Here is a 24,842-nt window from a genome sequence, read left to right on the forward strand (position 1 = left end):
TCATGCACGTTCCTGCATATTTCAGTTGATATCATCATATATACATGTTTGGGTTTGTAGCAACTACGAAAGACATCAATGTAACCTAAGCCATTCACCATCATCATTCATTCATTCATTCATTTCTTTCTGTTTTAGCCACACACTTGCCAATTTTACATTTTGATTGTGTACAATTTTATGCAAATTATAATTTGCAGAAAACAAACAAAATAGTGGAGTTCGATGGAATGTTGATATACCCAGATAACATTTGTTAATTGTTATAGTAATGATTATAAAGCATATGTTAATTCGAACTTTTTTTGTTTCTTTCATTCGTTGCAATTCTAATCTATTGCATTTCTTATTAAGAAAAGGCTAATTAAGCGAGCATTTTATTCTATTCAAAAATTAAAAAGTAAATCTTTAGTGCACTTAAAAAGATAAGTTTAAACTAATTATAGATAACAAGGGCTAATTGGATTTAATTAGATCAGATAAACTTATAACATAAAAATCAAGTCTAATTATATCTAAATAAGTTAAGTTGTAAAAAGAACCCACCATAATATAAAATATTCCATCAATTCGAATGTACTATTTGTACATCATTGATTCTAACTCTCCTTTTTTCATACAAAACAAAACTGTTTCACTAGCTCCACTACATATTGTCACAAGATCACATATTCTCTATAGAATCGACTTGTATCCATTAGACCATTAATTAATTAATACTAAACCTATAGTAAGTTAGCGACATATATTGCTATAGCTAGAGAATAACACCCACTATTGTCACTACAGTATAAATAAACAGTTTCATAATTCCTTTTCCTCGAGAACTCAACTATTCATTATTTTAACACTATAATTAAAAGATTAGTTACACTTTATATATTATTTAGATGGTTGTATCAAAGGTTTAATTTCTAATCTTGGTTAGAATAAATTATCTGCATGTTTTCTCACGACTCCTCCGGAATAGGGGGGATGATCTCGTAAGTAGATAAATCCAATTTATTCAATATTATTTCAAGTTCAATTTTAAAAGAAAAGGAGGACTTTTGATGTCAAGTTTTGACTAAGTGTACTATTAATTGAACGCAAACCCCACATCATGCAAAAACATGCAAATAACAAATGCATAGAATTTCAAATTTATGAAGCGCTAAACTAGGGATTTCAATATCTCATGATCCGAGCCATCTAGGGACACATAGTATGGAACAAAACATGGAGTATAACAAAGCGTGAGAAGAATCAAAGATCTCAACAACTAAATATCAAAGGAGAAGTTCAATTATTAATTTGATTGCTAAAATAATTTGATAGTAGCTTCATTAAAACAAGGATCCATATGACATAAAATTATTAATTGTATGTTAGGGTGTCGATCTATCCTACAATCAGTATGTAATTGAAACCTTATGTAGTCATTATAGCTCAATTATTCTTGAATACTTACGGGGTATAAGAATTGGTCTAATCGTATGCAGCCCCGCACAAGTTAGTGAGTAACACACTTAATTGAGGAAGGGTTAAATGATTTTCAATCTCAAAGTGGTCACCTGCAAGTTACTTTAATTTCAAATTTGGAAAGTGTAAATCTGCTCACAAGTGGTGTGCATTAATCAAGATGGCACGAAAGTCGATCAGGCATGACATGAATAAAATGGCCTAACTTGACACGAGCTCACCACACGCGAGGCACACTCAGGGGCGGACCCACCTTTAGTCATAGTGGGTCCGGTGACACAGTATTTTTTTATAAAAATAAAATATCAAAGAGACCCCTTATTATAGATAGGTGGTCTCTTTGATGCTGCTATTGGTAACAACAAACAATAACAAAGAGACCTCTTATTAAGATAGGCGATCTCTTTAATGCTGCTATTGCTACAAAAGACTTGCTGTGGTTTTTTTTAAATATTAAAGAGACCTGTTATTTATATAAGAGGTCTCTTTGATGCTGCTATTGCATTTCGCAATTTTTTTGCGCTACTTTTTTTTTCATTAAAGATACCAGTTATATTTAATAACTGGTCTCTTAAGTTATCTCACTGTTTTTTGTATAATTTTTTAATAATTTTTTTCCCTTTTTATATCTTATATTTGTACAACCAATTTTAATATTTCCCCATAAAGCTTATCAATTAACTAAAAAATCATAAAGTTAATTCAATATAATAATTTTATTGTACCATTTGTTTATAACATGTTATTTGTAGTATTTTCGACTTGTAAAATTGAATTCTTAAGTACTGTATTTGGTTGTGGTATGAATTTTTGTGTCCTATTTTTGGATTGAAATCAATTTGGTGAAATATATATATATATATATATATTTTGGATTGAAATTTAATTATGAACAAGACATGGAAAAAAAAAATTGTACTTTCACAAATGATCAATAATTGATTGTGACACACTATCTCGGAAATCCTGGATCCGCCACTGGGCACACTAGTAGGCTGATTCACGTGTCAGTTTGGTAGGTCGTGTCCCATGTATTAGTCCATTATAACTAGGGGGCTCAACACAATACAAAATGTGAGTTAGATTGTGCATGATCTTCATTTCAAGCGCGACACAACATAACTTTTCTTAACTTGTTTCAGACACAATAAGCTTAATTACAAAACACGCTGACAGAACACATCAGCATTCATTTGGACCTTTTTTGACATACTACAAAATACAAACTAATAAAGTTGTACATCACTATTCATGAGTACGTTCGTTGTACATGTATCCAAACACTAATGTCACAAGATTATCTTACAATTTACAGTACATTAACAGAGAGTATTCCACTTTCTCTCAGCATGAAATCATACATAATCCAGATCACATCGCTTTCAAGTTTCCCCTCGTGTGGGCCCACCCTTCTTCTTTTGCATAATCATCACTAACATGGTTTTTAATTGGACAGATTTCATATAATATGGCCCTACATTACTCCCACACGCCACGACCAAACTTGCACCTTTCAAATGGGACACTATCATCAAAGGTCCATTCCCAAGGTTAAATCATCCTAATTAATTAATAGTATAATCTTCTTCCTTACTTTTTCCCTATTATATCCATTAATTATTAATTTATTACCACCATTACTTAACTCTTTGTACTTTCACATTTGGTACTACTAAAAGTAATTCTACCTAGGACATTTCCCTCTTTTTTATAGATATACTTCTAGAAAAGTTATGGTTGATCTTAGAGATCAAGAGGATCTCTTCTTAATTACACTTTGTATAAGACTTTACCTTCCCTTCGAAAATAAAGTTTGGACAATGATAATATGATATGATATGTTGTCTCAGGCTCTCAGCAATAAGCGGACAAATTATCTGAGCCACTGTTTAGATTATGAGGTGCAAATAAAGTGCAAGTTTCACTTTGTAGATTACATTTTGCGTAATACTAATATTGTACTCGTTTACTTCACGCTAAATTCCAAAGACGAAAATTTAAAATCAAGGGTAAATGTAGGAGATATTTAACTAAAATTTATTACTAAAATTATAAAAATGATGCAGTAAATACCACCACATTCTTTCTAATAATACTAGAAATACTGTACACTTTAAACATTACACAACTATGCCAACCAATTCAAACTAATTTAAATTGGACTGTTGCTACTTGCCTTGCTACTACCACATTAATAATTAATCATATTTATTTGCAAAAATTGGTAAACAACTAATTATGCCAAATTTAGCAATTTTCTTCCCTTTTTTTCCTTCCATTAATTTTTTTTTTTTTATACATTTACCTACCCATGATAATAAAGATCCCTAAAATAAATAAAAATTACACGGCGCAAGTACCTTATCGCTTTGCTGGAGAAAGATAGACGACACTCTGAACCACCGTTTTACCAATTTTAAACCCAGGAACCACCGTGAACGCCGCCGTCACATCGCCGGAGATGACGTCATCTTCTCCGGCGACACTTTCCATGTAAACCTCTGAAAAACGACAATTTTTCCTCACCTGAAAAGCTACCGCCGGCGGATCGAAGCTGAACGCCAAGCAATGAAGCAGCCACACTCTTCGCGCCATCTCAGCGAAGAGAGAGAAGAATTCTGTTGCCGGAAATGCTCCTGAACTTACAACTTTTCTTTGATCTAAATTTCCGAAAAATGAACACTCCATTTTTGGATGCATCAACTTTAGATACTTCCCTCTACAAAATTTCGCAAAAGGGTATCTTGGGTTTTGTGTAAAAATCTGAGATGGTGTTAAAGATTGAAGTTTTCTGAAATTTTCGAAGAAAATCTGGGGTTTTAAGGGTTGTTTGGTCCCCTCATCTGGGAGGTAAAAAGTATGATGATTAAACCCGTCAAACATTACCTGGGAAACGTACGATTCGAATGCAAATATTGTATGCTTTGATTTGGCGAACTTGGCGTTTGGTTCGATTGCTTTCGCTGCCAAATCGATGTCCCAGTTCTTTACTTCCATTTCGCGCACCAACTGTTTGACGAAATGCCTCAATGACCTTAGAACAAAATGAAGAACTCGAATGAAGTGACACTGATTTAATTCGTTAAGTGGGGTGTTATTCGGAAGAGGGAATAAAACCCCACTTGAATTCAAGCGCTTTTCCAGTGATTTGTTTGTCCTTGTTGTATCTTCTAGTTTCTTCCTTAACGAGGCAATTTCGGAGTCTTTTTGTTCCATTTTCCACTCCAATTGCTTCATTGTGATCTCGTATGTTTTGATGTTGCTTTGTTGTTCTTGAATCTCTGCCAATAAGTTGGTAACATGGGGTGGTGGAAGATCTAATTTCTTGTTCAAATACCTCTGTTTTAGCTCAGATAATACAGTTAACTCGCTTACTAAAGCCTCATCAGCTGATTGTATAGCATCATTGTTGTAAGGAAACTGTGCACTTTGTAGCTCAGCATAAGCAGCTTTAAGCGACGACAAACTAGCAAAGAGCTTCGCAACCAGAGCTTCTTTAGCGGCTTTATTTCTAGCTGCTTGCTCTTGTTGTGCAAGATTACCAGAGTTCGATCTCTGGGATTTGGCTCGGGTCAATTTCGGTTCGGATTTAAAGTCTTTTAGACTAATGTTAAGCTCCTCAGAAAGGGTTCTAAGTTTTGGGTTTGGAGGAAATCTTGATGGGGTTTGAGGGTGTATACATTTCGAAAATGTTTTCGAAATTTTGCTTCTTGTTGATTCATTAGATGAAGGTTGTTTGATGCAATCCATATATAATTTGGGTTGCTATTTTTATCTTTGGATAGAGAAAATTGTGTAAAACATTAGGAATTTTACAAAGTTTTCGTTACAAAAAATGGGAAAAAAAAAATACAATGATTTAGTGAAGAGTAAAGAGAAGCAAAATCAATCAAAGTGAGTGATTTTTGACCTTTATTTTGGGTGTGTTTTTCAGATTATACCGGAAATGAAGGTGCCAAAATAAAAGTTGTGTTTAAAGGGCGGGAAACAAAAAGAAAGGTGGGGAATGGTTATGTATAAGAGAATATATGTGAAATTATGAGTCGTCTTTTATGACTTTTGGAATTTATTTTTAAATTTTTTTAAAAATTTTAAATTATTTTTTATTTTTTATTTTTATTTTTTTTGGGTATTTTAATTTGTTAGTAGAATACAAAGTAGTAGAAGAAGGATTTGATTATGGATGGAGGGCCCAATTGGTCTGGTACACTAGGTTGGATGATGGATCATGGTTCATGCAAGTTAATCCAAAAGAAAAAAAAAGGGAAACACAAACCAAGTTGTTGATTATCTAATGACTTTCCTTCTAAGCTTTTCTTTACCTAATTACCATGCTAATGTTTCATGGGCTATTGTCTTTTTATAGCTTTAACTATACTACAAGTTTGATTGTAAACCTACTCTATGGTATAATTAAGTAACAGTTGTGTTTGGTAGTTAATAGATAAAGATAGATTTAGTGTCTTGAGATACGTTTAGTTGATTGATATGTCGATAATTAAGTATATTCGCTCATTCCGCTGTACATTATTTTGATTAAGTTCATTTTTCCTGTTTCAAAATAGTTAATTAGTATACTTCTTACAATAACTCGCCAGCTTTTACTATTATATAATTCATACATGCATCTTATTTTATATTTAGAATACTATCTCACTTCGGACCTGATCAGTCGCTTTTTACTAGTTGGTTGGTCTATTAGTGTGGCTTTTCTTGTTTCCTTTTGTTGCTAAACTTGGGAGGTGTTCATCACTAGAAAATCAAATATACGGTGGCGTATTTTATTTTCAAGGCAGTGATCGACCATAATTCAACTCTTGAATTTTGCGATAATTTCTTAAGATATTTTGTTTGTTCACATGCTAAGATAATTAAAGAAAAAGCATTGATGTGATGAGTAGACGAATTAAATTACAACAATAATATCCATACATGTTACATAAATACATTTATGAATAATAAAAACTTATAAGCCTATGAATATCAGAGTATGAGGAAATCTAAAACATATAACATCAGAAATAATGATATCTAAGAGTAGCATACCAATATATAAAATATAAGTTCAATAATTTGCAACTGCAGCAGCCGTTTGTTGAGTTGCTGGGGTGCAATGAGAATAAGAAATAGCAGAGTAAACATGTGAAAAAGTGAGAGTGAGTCCAAAGATAAGTACATAACATCAATCTGAAGCTGCCACTTATTATTTAGCTTCTTATATGACTCTCATACCGTAATTCATCTTGCTCCTACACAATTCATTTCATGCCTTCTTTGCTAATAAATTAATTTAATTCAAGATATAGACAAATTTAATGTTACGAATTATTGTTGTTAAGATAGAACAAAGGTCCCTGTATGTTAGTGAAGGGTTACATTGTGGACTTGTGGTATATTATAAATGAATGTAAGGGTAACGTTACATAGTTGGCTTATGATGAGTATAATATAATATAACAGTGAAGTAGTATATGATAAATTTATAGTGGGTGGGGTTTGCGGTTTAATTTGCCTATATATTATTACAGGTTTAACTATTTTACAATAATTATTATTAGTAACATACTTCGTATTATGCTAGTACATTACATATTAACACATAGGGGTTTAATTCTTAGTTCAATACGTCTTAACCAGTAAAAAAAAAAAAAAAAAAAAAAAAAGAAAAGTTTGTTACATGCAATATACAGAGTATTCTGTATTCGTTAAGATAGGAAGACCCTATATGATAGTGAATGTAACATAATGACATGATGGGACTTAGTAGTTACATGATCTTTGAGTAATATATTACTTAAGATTATTAAAGTACATTAATTAAAGGGCTATACATATTTCTTAATCAAATTATATAATCAATTTGTCTAGACAAAAGAACAGTATAAAAAAGCAATATATATGTTTGTCATGAACAAAAACATGAAGGCCGGCTACTAATGCAAGATCAAGTGCTTTAGTAAGACTAAAGAGGATTAGAGGAGTAAGTAATACTAAAGTGTAACCTTCACTATTTATTTCACCAAATCCCTTTACTCTTAAGTCCTAATCAATCCTAAATCTCTGCCTATATATAGCTTGAATTTTTTTAAATTAAATTCAATTTGACTGGGATTTGTTTACTAACTAATTTAATAATTAATTAATCCTGCTAACATTACTTACACATCGAGTGCTATCTTTTGCTGATATGCAATGACTATTCTTGTCTAACACTCAATTATACAACTAGTTGAATAATTGCTTTTGCTCCCAATTAATGATATGTATCAAACCATATAAACATTTACTTAACTTCAAACTCTATATTCCCCACGGTCACGTAAGCAATTTGAAAAGCGTTAAAAAAAAAAGTTGTCAAATTTTCTAATATGTAGAGATCATATAGAATAAAGTATTAGTTGCGTCATTGCCCCAAGGGCAAAGCAAATCAAATTGTTTGATTTCAATGTATAACCCCTCATCAATATAATGATGTAGTAGAGATTGGGAAGAGTGCGGAGAAAAATATATATAACAAAGAATAATTATTGTGACAAAAGTTAAGCAAATGTGATTATTATTTACGCGAATGGAGAAAATATTTTTGTAAGAATATAAAGTCCATAAAAGTATTTATGTTTATTTGAATTTAGATGAATCTATTATTCTAAATTCTTTGACGGGTTAAAAGGATTATTTTAATTACTGAACACAAATTGAGAACTTGTAGAGATTGTCCAAATATTAAAAACTTTTAGAAGTTTTATTTATTTATTTATTTTGTTGAAGACAAAAAAATCTTTTAGAAGCTTATTGTTTCAATGTATGATTTAAGATAAAAAGAAAATAATTAACCTTAGTCCTCGATGCTCTCAATTCCTTTAAAATACAAATAAAAAATCTTAAATAAAAAAAAAAAACAAACAAATACTTCCGTCGTTCTTTTTAGTTAACACGTTTCTTTAGTTACATACTCACATTTGCCAATACACAACTTCAATCATTAATGTATTTAATTACTGATAAATAAAAATTATAAAAAGTTGATATTTTAAAAAATATATATTGGTGATATTTTGAAAATATATATTGTGACGAATCTAACAAGATCCCACACGACTATAATTTTCATTACACATAAAGAACCAAACACGATCAAAGAAGAGTGAGTGAATAGTACTAAGGTTAAAACGTGTCAACTAAAAAAAACGGAGGTGGTAAAAAATAGTCAACACATAGCCATAATGTAAGAAATTTTGTTAGCAAAATAACTTATCCCGGCCTGCTATCAAAACTTAGCCATTAATAATAAGTGCAATTCTATTATTGTAGAAGTGTAATTAATTACTCAACTCTTGTCTAACACTCAACCAAATATACTTAATTACCATGTATAATTGTTTGCTCTCAATTGGCCAACTTGTCTGCTCATCATGAGATACTAAGATCACCATGCACTCTACTTATAGCTATCTTTCTCAATAATTGTATGCCACAGACTTCATGAGAACGATGAACCTCCTTCGGCTCATCTTTCCAAGAATCCCTCACTTTGCTATAATTACAATGTGTTTATTACGTGCAACACTATTTTGTTTCTTAGTAGCGCGGAAACATTGGTGGGGAGGAAAATTAAGGTGTTGCTCATTGGGGCATGTAGCCTTCATTCATATATACCTAATGGCCTATTAAGAGTCTCTATGTAGAAGTGGTAATAGTTGACCGATCCGAAATGAATTAGATATGTAATAAGTAAATAAGAGATAGAATCACCACCTCAAAGTGCCTCGATCTAGTGAGAATGATATAAATATTAGTGAAAATTTATCACATAAACTTAAAGTCGTGGAACTAAGCTTTAATCATTGCAGAGTATAAAAAGGAGAGCTAAGTATGTGTGGTTGATGAAATAATAAGTGGTGCTTCTTTAGGTGAATACTAATATAATGGGAAAATAGACTATTCATGAAAAATAGATCAAGTACAATCTTAAATAGTTCGTATTTGTTTAGGTGGAAGTAGAAAGACGAATTGAAAGAAGTAAAACTTTAATAATAATAATAATAATAATAATAATAATAATAATAATAATAATACCTTTTCGTTAAACTTGAGAATTTAAAAACCTAACCCCACCCCACCCCACCCCATGTAACCTCAAAATTGATCAATAAAATATAAGACATTAAAATTAAATTCTTTTAGTGTAGACAAAACAGGCCTACGATGATAATTTCTTATATATTTCTCATAAATTATAAACAACTATGAAAAATTAATTTTCACATAAATCGGGCACACAATCAAAAATTAATGAACAAAATAACAAGACGGCGAGGAGGACTACCTACCTAAATATAATTGAATAAAATAAAAGTTTGTCAACCCTTAGAGATTGAATAATTACTATGTTGGGAAAGATCAACAACCAAGCCAACCAAGGTCAAGTCAATTCCATCATCAGACAAAAGGAATTTCTAATTAGGTAGGTCAAGAAGAAATTCAAAAATAATGCATATAATAAAAACAGTACATAATCTTGTATTATTCTTATCTACTTTAAAAACAATGATTTTGTTTCTCAAATTAGACGCAATAAAATGCATGCTAATGCTACAAAAAAGCTATGATTTTCAGGGCATTGACCTGTAATACATATATATATATAGATTATTTGTATTATTGTTATTAATTATTATACACTTAAATTGCACGCCAATAGGGCATTGACCTGTAATACATAGAATTGCATGCACGCATCATTTCTTCTCCAATAAATTGTTCTATTAATTAGTACGCGTAACAATGATTACACTCCCAATCAAAGGTTTTTTACGTATAAAATTAGCTTAAATTAAGATTATTATCCTTTTTGTTGTTGCATGCAAAGTAGTGATTGATCATGAATGAAGAATTAACTTTTTATGATGAGTTGAATCACTAGATAGTGTTTTGGACGTTATGGCCAAGGTGACCTATAAGAATTGATCTACTAAACATAACCTTTTTAGGGTACAATATTCTTTAGTATGTCTAGAAAATTTTTTAGATTGTTGCGTCTAACATTGATTTTGTGAGTGACTAACAACTCTGTGATCATTTTTTGTGACATAGCAAGGACTAATGAAATTTACTATATATTATATTTATGAAAATTTGCATTAGATATCTTATGGCATCAAAGTAAAATGTAAAATTCAATGCTTCATAATGAAGTCAATCATTCTCGTATGACATCGAAGTGAAACAATGTATGAAAATAACAACAAAGTGGAATCATTGAAACAATAGGCACTAAATTGGAAATTTACCAAAAATTTACTTTCATTTCAAATTATCGTCCTCTCTCTTAGGATTGAGCACACGAATTGAAGCGTAAAAAGTATGGGTGTGTGGATTTGGGTGGACAATATTGTAAATGATAGAACAAATACTTTTAAATTTTTTACATGATGAAGAACAAAAATATTGTATCCCCAAATCACGACCTAAATGTGAAGAACGAAAGTACGAGGGAGATAGTGGAGGAAAATGTTTAAGAGACCAAGTAAACTGAGAGGAAAATATTTTTGACACTAGAATTAGTTTTGATTTATTAGTTACATAGCTAGGGTTCATACAAATTTAAAAATTTTCATCAATCATATTAACTACTACTTTATTACATATTAGTTGTAACTTTAGAATATTTTGTGTCTCAAAAATAATAACCAAAAGTTACAACTAGTCTGTAACGGAGGTAATACTACATATATTAAAATTGAGCCCATTTTATAGTGTTGGGCTGTGTAGTATTTCTCCAAAGAAACATGGCCCAAGCCTAGCTAGTCCATGGCCAGATACGCACAATACCACCTTGTAATGTGCCTACCCCATGGCCGTGTCGTGCATTATTCGTGATAGGTTGTGCTGCACCCCTAGGTCAAATTTAAGTCAAGATTTGTTTTGTTAAAACCTTTGTTCATTAGAATTCTTAGCAATTAACTGCAAAATCAACTACTTTGCTTGCTCTTCTTTCCCTAAGGATTTCTGCTAATATAATTTTGACAGTTAAAAAATCAAGAATTATACTATCTCCATTAAATATTAGTTGCAACTTTGGAATATTATATATCTCATAAATAATACCCCAAAGTTACAACTAATATTTAACGGAGGTAGTATATATTACTTTCTCTGTTTTTTTTTTACTTGACACACTTTACCTTTTACACTATTCGCTACCCTCCATTTGACCGTCTTTTATGAATAATATGTAAGAAAAACATATTTATGTGGGATCTTTTTGTATTCGTCTCAATAAGTACTATCATAATATATAACTTTTATAATTTTTGCTTATGGAGAATTAAAGTTATTGATCGTTAAAATTTTGTATTGATAAACATGATAAAAGAATCAGGTCAAGTAAAAAAGAATAGAGAAAGTATATGATTAGAAATGAAGGGTGATTTAGTCAAAGCGAAAGTCATGGACCTTTGTGGATAAAATACGAATTAAAGTAGATAATCTTACCACATTTGTCAACTCCATTGAAAGGTTTGGCAATTCCCTTAATAATTAGTATTCGTTAACAATGGACCCAAATTTTACTAGGCCTGGCCTTGATCAAACCCAAATCGAAAGATGTTGAACCAAATATGAACCAAATCAAGCCTGAAATAATGAACTATATTTCCCATTACCCACCTCTAATTGCAGTAGTATTCACTTGCAAATTCGGTCTCTAGTCTAGTTATTGGACATGATAACCCAATAAGTAAAGGGTTTGGTACACCATTTGCCTTAAATAACTCAAAAAAAAAGGGTGAATCCATTGTGCAAATTAAGGCCTCGTTTGCCCGTTTGGTTGTCAAGGAAAATAAATTCCCGTATGAAGTTGTATTTCATGCAAAATTACTTTCCTCATGAAATTTCTAGGAAGTTCGCAAAGTTGTTTAGTTATGATAATGGGAAGTTAAAATTCCCATGAGTTTTGATTGACCAAGGGAAACCTTGGTAATTAACTTCCTATGTTTTCTGAAAAAGCTAAATTCTCATGAATTCCAACTTTCTCCATTTTTGCTTTTCTTGTGTCAACCAAACAAGTATCCAATTTGCCAATTTCCATGATTTTTCACTTTTCCATTTTATATTGTCAACCAAACAAGCTCTAAAAAGGGACAGAGGGAGTAAAGATGAGAAAACAGCTAACATACAAAAATTACGTATGCTACGTATTTCTTATAATTTATAATTCACATGTACTCACTATTGTCACTATGGCGACCTATTATCAACCAACGATCCACATCTACCCAACCCGCTTTGGTTGAATAAGACCTAACTAGGGATGGCAATTCAGTTCGGATCCGACCCTACTCCGGCCCGATCTGAGGAAAATAATCCGCTCTGAATCCGAGAAAAAAGTAATCTGAATCCAACTCCGTTAAAATAATCCGACTCCGAGTCGGAGGAGGGTCGAAGTCGGATCCTATAAAAAATCTGAGAAAAAAATCCGACTCCGACAAATGTGCAACTCCAACAGTTATCCGACTCTGACTCCGATGGATCGTAGAATTAGGTATGGGTAGCTGTGGCAGTGGGTATGGGTTGCAAAGGACCAAATAGCCCAATTTCTCAAATTATATTGAATATCCGGAAAAAAAAACTTGAAGTTGGGTTTGGTCGGATCAAAGTCGGAGGTCGGATATTGAAATCGGAGTCAGAGTCTCGGAGCCGGATGTCTGAGTCAGATTTAGCCTCCGAACCGTCGGATTTAGCATATTCCGCTTCGAGCCCAACCCATTGCCATCCCTAGACTAACCCCACCCAATAACCAGGTCTAGACATTAGGAAGGCTAAGATTGAATTTTTTTTGACTTGACTACTAATAATGCATAACAGAGCCAGGACCTTTTTAACTATGTTTTACAATGAATGCCCATCAGTAGCAAATCTGCAAAATCAACTACTGATTCTACAATAACTTGACTAGTTGTAACAACTAATGACCTAGCAAGTAAAATTTCATTCCTGATCAAAAACATTTAAATTAGCATTGAACTGTATTCTATTAAATGTAAGTTATGTTGACAAGAGAAAAAACAAATGTACTAAGCGTAGAGAATCTTGGGGAAGGGTAAGACTACTGTTGGGATTTTTCTAACATTGGATCACCTAATTCCATTCCCTCAAATTCGCCAAAATTGTGACTAGGTGCTCAGAGCCCAAGGAATCCAAGTTCGCTTGCTCTTTCCTTCTCGAATGTCTCAAAGTACTGGTAAATGATGGTCACTGCCAGCAAAATTCCAGTTCCTGATCCAATGGCACCCATGAAATCTGCCAAAACTGTCAATGCACCAATGCAGATTCCTGCAAAGGCGGCAGCAGTGGGAATGTAACGGTTGAGTTCCTTCTGCAAGTTTGAATCACGGTGTCCAGGCATAACCATACCTTGTTCCTGTAAAGTCACAAAACTCGTATTAATAACAATAATGTTGAAAAATACTAGAATAAATCTTATTATCAGAAAATATCACGAGATCATCTAGCAACCAACCAGATGCTTTGAAGAATCAGCTCTCTGTATAAGCTTTACAGAAAGCTAATAATAAAACTGAAGTATCCTAAACTACTTAAGAGACTATAATCCCTTCAGAATGGTAGGCACACAACTCTAACAGCCAGAACAAGACAATAGATTTTACAATGCCATAAATATCTTAAATGGACAAAGCCATGACATATTTCCCAAATCCTCTGAAAAACAAGATATTGGAAAGACATACTTAGACACTGCTCCACCATGATCTACTCTAGCATACAACTTCAACAATAGCAGGTAAGTTTAACATAAATAATTATCTGACCTATAACTTAAGTTAATCTAGACACATGTAGTAGGCAAAACTATTTTTCAAACAGGGAGGAAGCATAATATTTGGTACAAAGTTGTGTAGCTTTGTCCCTGCTCCAATATGATATTATCATCCAACCAAAAAAAAAGATTTGTGATCTATCCTACCACAACATTCAAGGATGTGAATGAAACGGCAAGACAAAGGCAAAATAAGTGATTTTCAAAAGATAGAAAAAGGGGAATCAAAATTACCATCCCCCCCCTCTCTCTTCATAAAAAAGAGGAATACTGCTATGGATAACGAACAAAATAAATGAACAGCAAATCAAGAAACAAATGACACAAGTTATTATTGTTACCTTGAGCTGCTTAGCCACATCTCTAGCAGATGATCCAGAAACCTCAATCCATGTCTTTGAGAATAGAGCACAAGCAGAAAGCATGAAAATTATATAGAACAGAGCATGGAAAGGGTGTGCTGCCATGTCTGCCAAGCTGCAAATTCAACACGTGAATAATGAGAAACTTTTAATAAAACTACTGGTGGACAAGAAACTAGTTAAACTAAACTGGGAGTGATACACACCTGGCTGGGGCAGTGACATAGTAAGCGAGTCCACCAACTGGGATTGACTGACTACCATATTCAGATTCCTTCCACTTTCCCAACAAATTCACAAAGAAGTTTCCGCTGTATTTCCTGTACAGCAACTGCACAAATCTCCAAACATTAAAAACTAGAAATAAAGCATAAGGTAACCAGTGAGAACATAATCAAATGCTACTCCAGTACCTGTGAGATGAAGTAAAGGTTGGACACAAGAGCAGATTGAAGAATGATGGGCATGTTGGAGGTGTAAAACAACTTGATGGGATATGATCCTTGTTGGCCACGTGCATTCTTTGACCGCACAGGCAAAACAACTCGGAATCCTTGGAAGTATATGACAATAAGGAAGACCAGGACAGTTGCAAGCAAGTTGGTTACATTGGGAAGGTTCTGCCTATAAAATGCCTCTCGAAGAGCCCTAACTTTGTCAGTTCTGGTAATTAAGAGGTGGAACAAAGCAATGACAGCACCCTCAAACTCGGCTCCACGGCCAGCATTGATGGTGGTTGGGCTGAATGCTTTCCAGATGATGTTCTCACTACAAACCAAGAAACAAAATGTTATAGCCAAAATACACTACACCTTCAAGGGATAGCATACCACAAACCAATAAAGATTGAAGCTCACCAGATGTTGGTAGCAATGAAAAGTGAAATCCCAGAGCCTAAACCATATCCCTTCTGAAGAAGTTCATCAAGACAGATCACAATAATTCCAGCAAAGCATAGTTGAAGAATGATAAGGATTGCGTTGCCAACACCAAGCTGTCCAACACTTCCATACATCCCAGAAAGAACATATGCTACAGCCTCACCAACAGCAATCAGAATACCCAACAATTTTTGTGCACCATTCCTAAGATTAATTAAAGCATTATAAAAATTAGAAATTAATATCAAGTACTACACCAAGGAAAAAAAAAAAAAAAAGAAACATAACTTACAACTAAAATACACAATTCATCCAACCTAAGAGCTCATGCAGCTAAAGCTTATTGTATTATAACAAAAATACGACATTCCTGCTGTAAGTATACTATACAACTAAAGAAGAAGAAAAAAAGCCGCAAAACTACTGCAATCAAGATAAAGGAAGCTCATGCAATAACATTTGCAAAATAAACAACATATTCTTGCTGAACTGTCTTGATCACACACACAAAAATTTCCACCCTTCAAGTTCAGCCTAACACAGGTTCCCATTTTATAAACAAATCAATGATTAATATGAAACTTGAGATTTCTAAAATAACCAGACACAAACCAGAGCATTCAACAAAAGGGCACAAAAGCACATTATAATACTTACAAAAGTGCACGGTCCTCTCGGACATTGTTGTCAACTTCAATAATCTTAGACCCAGCCAAGAGTTGCATCACCAACCCAGATGTGACAATGGGGGTGATACCAAGTTCCATGACAGTTCCACGGTTGGAAGCAAGGATGACACGCATCCAATAAAATGGATCAGCTCCGGTTGTGGAGTGAATTCCATAAAGCGGAAGCTGACTGCATACCAGAAATATAAACAACGAGATAACAGTGTAGATGACCTTTTCTCTAAAGGGCACCTTCCTGTCTGCCGTTTGCACCTCAGGAAGAAACGACAGAAACGGCCGCACCAAATGCAATACTCTGAATCCTCCTCCCATTCTCAAAACTACTTAATTAACCACAATTCTTACAACCTGTCAAAATCAATTCAATAAATTAGCCACCAAAGTCACCTTTTGTATATAATCTAAGTTGATTAAGCAACATTTACTACGACTATTAATTCTAGAAAAATAACAAATTGATCCAATGTATCACAATTCTTAAGAATCTGCCACAAAATTTTCGTAATCAAGCTAAAATCACCATTCTAACTAATCAAACGTAACATGCAATCAATCTTACTAATTAAAGTTTCATACGTTATCATATATAAGGAAAACTTGATCCAACAAATCACAATCAACCTGTCAAAAGCCATTTCAATTTAAATTACACGCAACCACTATTATTACTATTTATATCAAAAAATTCAGAAGAAGAAAAACCAAATCATCTAACAAATTTCAAGAATCGCAATCGATAATCGACGGACTGCCAAAAAAAACCTAAATCGCACAAATCAACAGCTCCAAATCGGGAAAATCTCAAAATAATTACAAATCATTCATACATCGGAATCATCGAGCTCTAAACAACCCTAATTACGCAACAAAAATCAACATTTCCAACTAATTGAGATCTTTAAACCAAAATAACGCAGAAATTACAAATGCAAAGTACTACAAATAACAAATCTGATACATGCAAAACAAACAAATAATGAAATCGCAGCAGATCTGAAAATCAGGAAGCTTAAACAAATCGCCATTAAAAGAGCTACAAATGAAATTCACCATCATCAGATAAAAAGAATGATGAAAGTTGGGTCGAAGTTAGAGAGAGAAACTCACAGATCTACAGAAGCTCGATGGAGGAGAGAGAAAGTGACGCGGAGACTATGGGAGAAGGAGGACGGGGAGTAGGAGTAAATATACAGAAAGTTTTGGATTTCTACTTTGCTTCAACTATTACGGAGTATTTTTTTTATTTGAAAGTAATAATTAAATAAAATACGGAGTAATACAACTTTATTTTTGTTTTATCTTTTTTTATTAGTATTTCCTAAAATATAGGACTCTGTATTTTTTTTTCCTCAAAGTCATAAGGTCTTTAATTACTCGTAATCTCATATATTCTATATTTTTAAAATTTTTATTAATAAACTCATACTTGTATATTCTACATTTGGTGTATATTTATTTACTTTAGGCCAATTTTTATCTTATTTTAATTACTTATCGAGTTATTGTTTTACACCTACTTTGGAATAAGTTATAAATCCTGTACGAGCAATACGTTAAGATTTTATTACAATATTCATTAAATGGTGTTTATAAGGAATATTTTTTTTATAAAAGATAATATAATTATCTTTACTTATTTTAAGTGATTTTTACGGGTATTTTTATGTATAGAGATAGGATAACTTTATATCTAATTTATGGAGTACACTAATACGGATATATAATTTTCACCCATCTAATAGAATTTGGTTTTAAAAAAAAAATCAAGTTGTCTTTTTTCAATTTTAGTCACACGTGAATAAAAGTAAGAGGGTGGAAGAAGTCAAAATTGGATGCTAATTTTCAAAAAAAAAAAATTAATAATGTAATAAAAATATTTTCCGTATTAGTGGATAATAAAAGAAAATATAATTAAAGTATTTGAGTGGTATGGGCCTGTGGGGTCTATGATATTTGGGAGAGAGTTGTGGAAAGGTTAGTCGTGAAAGTGATGCTATGCCACGTGATTCATCCAATTACGTTTTGACACATAAGAATTTGTGCATTTGTAGTTTGTGTGACAAATGCTTGTTAGCTTGTATTGGAGAAGTGGATTTTTTTTAATGGACGGTAAGAAGAGGAATTTTTTTTTTTTTTTTTATGCAAAAGAAGTGGATTATTGTTAGAGGGACAACATTATGAAAGTATGTGCCTGAAATTGCTTAATTATACACGATTTTTTTCTTTTTGGTAATATGCACGTTATTTTTTCAACAAAATTAGACTAATTATTATTTCCTCATTTATCAAGTTTACCAACACTTACCTGTCCATTAACTATTAATATCTTTTATTTTCAATGAATTAAATCTATATCTATACTTTATATATTAAAAAGTGTTTCTCTATGATACGTAGATCTATACTAGCATTTTGTCACACATCATTATTTAACTAGCATTGCACTACGCCACCACTAGCATTGCAACAATTATTCCGTATCAGTATTCATGAGAAAAAAAAGAAAATAAAAACATATATCCCAAAAGTTTCAATAATCTAATATATATATATAGTAGGCTTTTTTGGAGAGCATTCGAAGCGCCACTAAGTAATATACTTATTTCAACCAATAAGAAAGATTTGTATTTTATTTTTGAATTAAAAAATCATGTCGCCACCTAGATAAAAGTAACGAATTAGATTTGATATATCTAATATTTTAATGCCACGTAAATTATAATCCACGAATTAAATTATTTTATTGAAAAAAAATAAAGTAAAAATATAGGAAAATATAAATTTATTAATTCAATACTACGAGTATAAGAAATCCAAAAAAAAAATATTAAGAAATATTTAAATGATAAACGTTTATAATAAAGTTTGATACCTATCATTATGAGATAAATTTTGATAGTATTTATGATAAGAAATACAAATTGTTCGTTAATTATAATCAAATTAAAATTTGTGATATCTACCATTATAAATTGACACATCATACGATACAAACAAAATTCTGTATCAATAAAAAAACCCCATCAAGGGAATTTTGTGTTAGTAATTTTGTGTTAATTTTTTGTCATCAATGGCCGGGTAATTTTTAGCTTAATTTTTAAAATCCTATGTTTATATTAGTATTTCTATGTTTACCAATATTTTTAAAACAATGAATAGTATTTCTATTTAAACATAGGATTTTAATTTATATCAAACGAGGTTGATGATTCTATCGAAATAAAAGATATGGTAAAACAATAAATAGTGATTTAGGATTTAAATTATTAAAAATTTATCATTCATATTATAGATTTTATATAACGGAAAAAATATCATTTTTACAATTTATTTATATTTAATAAATTCATTATAAATTATAGTAAAAAAAAATAAATATTAAACTTTTGTAATTTTGTCTGAAATTATTAAATATAATAAATCAAATAATTAAAAATCTTAGATGAAAAAACTATGCATCGCACAGGCTTTCATCTAATTCAATAATAAAATAAGGGAAGAATTGTCGGAATAATAATATGATCTTTAGCCGATCTTCTAAAAATGAAACAAGCTTTTAATTATCAAACGATAATATGACGGCATCTGCTCAAAATAGAACGAAACCGGTTTGCAACTTGTTTAATAGGTTAAACGGGACATGTGTCACATTATTATTGGCTTTAATAATCCAATTTATTTAAAATTTTTTTTTAAAAAATACCAACCGTAGAGCACCCTTCCTCCGCTGGCGCCCATCGCCGAAACTCTCCTCACCTCACCAACACCCTTCCACAACCGGCAGCAACACCTACAACCTCTTACACCCACCATAACCACCACTACCCTACTTACCAACACCCACACCACGTACTCCCTCGTTCCTCAGGCACTCACCACCTCTTTCGTCGCAACACATCCCAGTTAAACCACTAACATTTTGCCCAGCCAACCTGCAACACCCACATCCAGCCACCGAGCTACAACCACCACCGATTTCCATCACATCACTCGAAAACGGTCGATGATGAAGAAGATGAAGATGAGACCACCATGAACGAGTTTTCTCACGTGGTCGAGTGGGGGAAGTTTTTGGCCGATGGGGAGAGGGGCTTGTTTGTAATGGACAACGGGGGATGAGGGGGTCTGTGGTGAGGGAGGTATATGTCGGTGGCTGGCCAAGGGAAAGGGGGTTGGTACGGTAGGTGGATTTATCTTTTTGTTTAAAAAAAAATTATTTTTAAATAAATGTAACTTTAAAATAAAATGGAAAATTTTCAATGATGACCCTTAACTTATGCAACACAAAAATGGTGACCTTATACGAAATGACCTTACTTAAGAATTTTATCTCAATAATAACCTTATTTGATTAAATTATTAGTTAAATTTAACCATAGTTAGATTTTTTTTTTTTTTTTAAGAAACAACAGAAAAGAAAACTAAAAAAATTAACCCAACCACCAACCTAGCTACCCCCTCCCCCACCCCTACTTGGCACTTGCCAGTTACCCTCTCCCTCTCTCCTTTACTGCGACTATAATACCCCGAATTTTTGAAAAATATTTTCTTAATTATTTTAATAATTTATTCAATTATTTGAATTAGGAGCCAAAATTAATTTTAAATTTTGGCGCCAAAAATAAATATATAATTGTTTGAATAATTATTTTGGTATTTTAAAATCAATAATAATAATTAATAATCTTGGTCGGTTCATATTTTATTTTCGAGATTTATGTTGTAAAGATTTATCTTAATGATTTACAACTATTTTAGTTTGGTATTATCTAATATATTTTAACTTGATTTAATTATCAAATCATTTATTTTAAAATATGATTTTCAAAAAAAAAAAAAAAAAAAATGTAAATGTTGGCCGTGAGTTAGTTGAAGATGGCTTACTTATCTCATGGCTTTATCTTATTTAACCTTAAGTATTAAATCTCTTAATTTATCTTACCTTCTATCTTCCATAACCAAATTAGTACCTATCTTATTTTCACCTCAAATCTTTTTTATTATATTTTTCCACATGAATTAACCTAGACTAAATTTTACTCAAATTCATTTAACAAACTTAAATTTATCATGTTCTTATGCTAATCTCATTTCTCATTAAACTCTATCTTACTACCCCTTAAACACTGTAAATAGACCCTTAATTCCTCTCATTTACTCACAACAAAAATTACATTATCTCCTCCCACTACTACCTAAACTCAAGTTCTCCTTCTCCCTCTATTCCTTTCTTGTTTGCTCAAATAAACACCGCAACCGCACCACCATTTCTGCCACCTTTTTGCCGCCTCCCCACTGTCTTGTTGCTGCCACACTACTGCTGCCGTGACTTGCTGCTAGAAGGTGCAGTCCTTCAACATCCTTTTTGCCGCAAAAATCTTAGCTCTATTAAAAAAAAAAAAAATTGATACTTTGCTTTCCTTACTTTATCATCATGAGTATTATTATTAAAATTTACTTTACCAATGTTATTTTTATACTAACGTTACAATCTTGTTACTAATACCACTATTGTTAGTACTAACATAGTTTAATATATAAAAGACTCAATTTGGTAAGGTTAATATATTTCGGTAGTTCATGCACAAGTAGCGTAAAATTTATGGTTTTTGTGTATATTTTTGTTAACCTTATATAAATTAAGGTTATTTTAATTATGTAAGAGGAGTCCCTTGATCATGGTCAAGTATAGTAGTCGTACCTTAATTTTCGCGTGAGCAAGGTACGTATAGGTGGCTAGGTCCCTGATATAAGTATTGAATGTGTGTTTTGATGAACGTTTATTTCAATAATTATTAAATATTGCGATGAATTAAAATATAATTTTACGACTTTAAGGTTTGATCTTTAAAATTGTTGATTAATTTAATAAGTTGTTTATAAATCACTTGATTACATACTATTGAATTAAAGGAATTAATTTAAAATTTACAGCTCATTATGGGCCTAAGTATTTAATATTTTATTGTCCCTTTACCCGGGACTGGTTAAGTAAGACCATGAGCTTTGTATGATGTGGTATTTCCTTGAGTATAGTTTAACTTTGTTTTGGGGGTGTGCACACTTAGGTGAGGAAAATTGGTTTTGGAAGTATATCTTAAAATTGGAAAGTTTATAAATTGAAAAGTTTATTGGTTTGGAAAGTTTCTATTGATGGAGATTACTACTTTTGAAAGGTTTAATTTTGGAAATTCTAAATTTGGAAAGTCTAATTTTGGAAATTGACTTTTGGCAAGTTTAAATTGGAATAATTATTTCGAAAGCATGTTTGTCTAATAAAAGTATTTACATGCCTTGCACTTATATGTACTTAGCGTTTTTGCTAATCCGTTTTCCTTTTTGTTTTGGTTCCCCCTGTTTACCATTATTGGTAGGCAGTCTTGATTTCAGTTGTGGAGTTGTTCGTGCGCATGCTAGAGTCGGGATTGGAATCTCCTAGTTAGGAGTTAATTTTATTTATGAGTAGACAAGTTTTTACTGGAGTAATTTGAAACAATTGGTGTGGTTATTTTTGTTATTATTAATAAAATTCAGTTATTTTCGCTGCAATTAAATTAGCCTTACGTATTTACGTGGCGGTAATACGCACAAATCTATCTCTACGGTATTTGTATACGTATAAATATAGTATTTACGTAGAGGGAGATTTAGGGGTGTTATAGCGGCGCCCAGGCTCCCCCTGCAACACCCCCAAATCTCCCTCTACGTAAATACTACAATTATACGTAAAAAATACCGTAGAGATAGACTTGGGCGTACCACCGCCACGTGAAAACGTAAGGCTTTTTTAACTACTAATAATGTCAGCAGAAAAATAACTGACTTTATTAATAATATAATAACCATATTATATAGTTTGAAAAATATTCCAAATAATACATGTCTGACTCATGAGTGAGTAAATTCCTAACTAGGTGATCCCAATCCCGACTCAAGTATGCGCACGATCAACTCCACACCTGAAATCAAAACTGCTTACAAATAACTGTAACAGGGCGAACCAAAACAAAAAGGAAAACGGATTAGCAAAAACGCTAAGTACATATAAGTGCAAGGCATGTAAATGCTTTTATTAGACAAACATGCTTTTGAAATTATTATTCCAATTCAAACTTGTCTAAGATCACTTTCCAAAATTAGACTTTCTAAATTTAAATCTTCCAAAAGTAGTAACGTCCATTAGTAGAAACTTTCCAAACCAATAGATTTCCAATTTAAGATGAATTTTCAAAATCAATTTTTCCTCACCTAAGTGTGCACACCCCCCAAGCAAGTTAGATTATACTCGAGGAAAGACCAGATCATACAAAGTTCACGATCTTACTTAACCAGTCCCGGGTAGAGGGACAATTAAAGTACTAAATACTCAGGCCCATAATGAGCTGCAAGTTTAAATTAATCCTTTGAATTAATAAGTGATTTATAAAAAACTTTTATTAATTTAATTAGCACTTTTAAAGATCAAACTTTTAAAATCGAAAAAATTATATTTTTAACTCATCGCAATAAACGTTCATCAAAACACGCATTCAAAAACTTGTATCAAGGACCTAGCCACATATACGTACCTTGATCACGAGAGCAATTAAGGTACGACTACTACACTTGATCACGATCAAGGGAATCCTCCTACACAATAAAATAACTTTAATTAATATAAGGTTAACAAAATAACACAAAACCATAAATACCATTCTACTTGTGCATGAATTACCAAACCCTTAACCTCTTAAAACAAGATTATTTTACTAAAACAATAAGCTTATAGTAACATCATATTAATAGTATATAAGATAGTAGTATCATAATATTAGAGTTAGTATTAGGATCATATAATATATGTATAGTACGTAGTATGGTGTTGCAAAACAAGAAGATTCTTCTTCTTTAATTTTTTTTTTTAAAAAAAACAATGCATGCAAGCTGCGGCAAAGAGAAACGAGGAAAAGAAGGGTACTACACCTCCTGGCAGCAGCAGTAAGCGGCAAGGAGTGTGGACAGAAAGAGCAGTGGTGGGCTGCTGGCTTTAGGGGCAGCAAGGGGTGCGTGATTTGTTAGGCGGTGTTTGGCTCGGTTGCTTGCTACGTGAAAGGAAGAGGAAGCAAGGCAGGTAAGAGGGGAATGTGATTAACCGTGGGTTTTAAGAGAATAAGAAAAGAGAATTTCTGGTTTTGGTGTGAGTAATTGGGGAGGATTAAGGGTCTATTTATAGTGTTTAGAGTGTGGAAGGGATAGAGAATAATGTATGATATGATTACTAGAAAACGTGATAAGTTTTGGGGTTGTTAAGTACTTGAACCAAATTAAGTCTAGATTAATAGTTGGGTGTAAAAGATGAGAAGAAAAATTGGATAGAAGTTCATTTGATTGAAGGATTAGAAGAAGGAAGATAAGGATAAAATAAGATGATGGAGAGGGTTTCATGGTTAAGTAAAGAATAAGATAGAAATCACAAAATAATCATAATTAATTTTTATTTTTTTTAAGCTTTCGGCCAGCTGATCTTTAGAAAAAATCTTATTTATTTATTTTTTTATTATTATTATTAAAATCGAAAATCATATTTAAATGGATAAAATAATTTAATTTGATATTTAAATCAAGTTATTAT

The 24,842-nt window shown here is 32.1% G+C and overlaps 2 protein-coding genes across 2 annotated transcripts; both read right to left on the bottom strand.

Annotated features, from left to right (window-relative positions):
* Nucleotides 1-3,519: 3,519 nt before the first annotated feature.
* Nucleotides 3,520-5,881, bottom strand: LOC110736323 (protein GRAVITROPIC IN THE LIGHT 1-like). Its single transcript, XM_021916527.1, has one exon. It carries the CDS (start codon nt 5,209-5,211, stop codon nt 3,823-3,825), a length of 1,389 nt encoding a protein of 462 aa, XP_021772219.1. The 5' UTR covers nt 5,212-5,881; the 3' UTR covers nt 3,520-3,822.
* Nucleotides 5,882-13,430: 7,549 nt separating this feature from the next.
* On the bottom strand, nt 13,431-17,483 carry LOC110736335 (protein transport protein Sec61 subunit alpha-like). Its single transcript, XM_021916537.1, has 7 exons — nt 17,339-17,483; nt 16,200-16,579; nt 15,519-15,746; nt 15,075-15,429; nt 14,868-14,992; nt 14,641-14,776; nt 13,431-13,882 (listed from the first exon to the last, which is right to left on the bottom strand). Exons 2-7 carry the CDS (start codon nt 16,541-16,543, stop codon nt 13,643-13,645), a joined length of 1,428 nt encoding a protein of 475 aa, XP_021772229.1. The 5' UTR covers nt 16,544-16,579; nt 17,339-17,483; the 3' UTR covers nt 13,431-13,642.
* Between the last annotated feature and the right edge of the window lie 7,359 nt (nt 17,484-24,842).

This window comes from Chenopodium quinoa, unplaced genomic scaffold (assembly GCF_001683475.1).
Source record: "Chenopodium quinoa cultivar QQ74 unplaced genomic scaffold, ASM168347v1, whole genome shotgun sequence".
Classification (NCBI taxonomy): domain Eukaryota; kingdom Viridiplantae; phylum Streptophyta; class Magnoliopsida; order Caryophyllales; family Amaranthaceae; genus Chenopodium; species Chenopodium quinoa.

What these genes read in the sequence shown, in the direction of transcription:
- LOC110736335 (XM_021916537.1), bottom strand. Translation starts at nt 16,543, where the DNA reads ATGGGAGGAGGATTCAGAGTATTGCATTTGGTGCGGCCGTTTCTGTCG. An exon ending in CGAGAGGACCGTGCACTTTT is followed by an intron (nt 15,747 to 16,199) that starts GTAAGTATTATA and finishes AATTAATCTTAG; the next exon opens with GAATGGTGCACAAAAATTGT. An exon ending in TATGTCACTGCCCCAGCCAG is followed by an intron (nt 14,777 to 14,867) that starts GTGTGTATCACT and finishes TTGAATTTGCAG; the next exon opens with CTTGGCAGACATGGCAGCAC.
- LOC110736323 (XM_021916527.1), bottom strand. Translation starts at nt 5,211, where the DNA reads ATGGATTGCATCAAACAACCTTCATCTAATGAATCAACAAGAAGCAAA.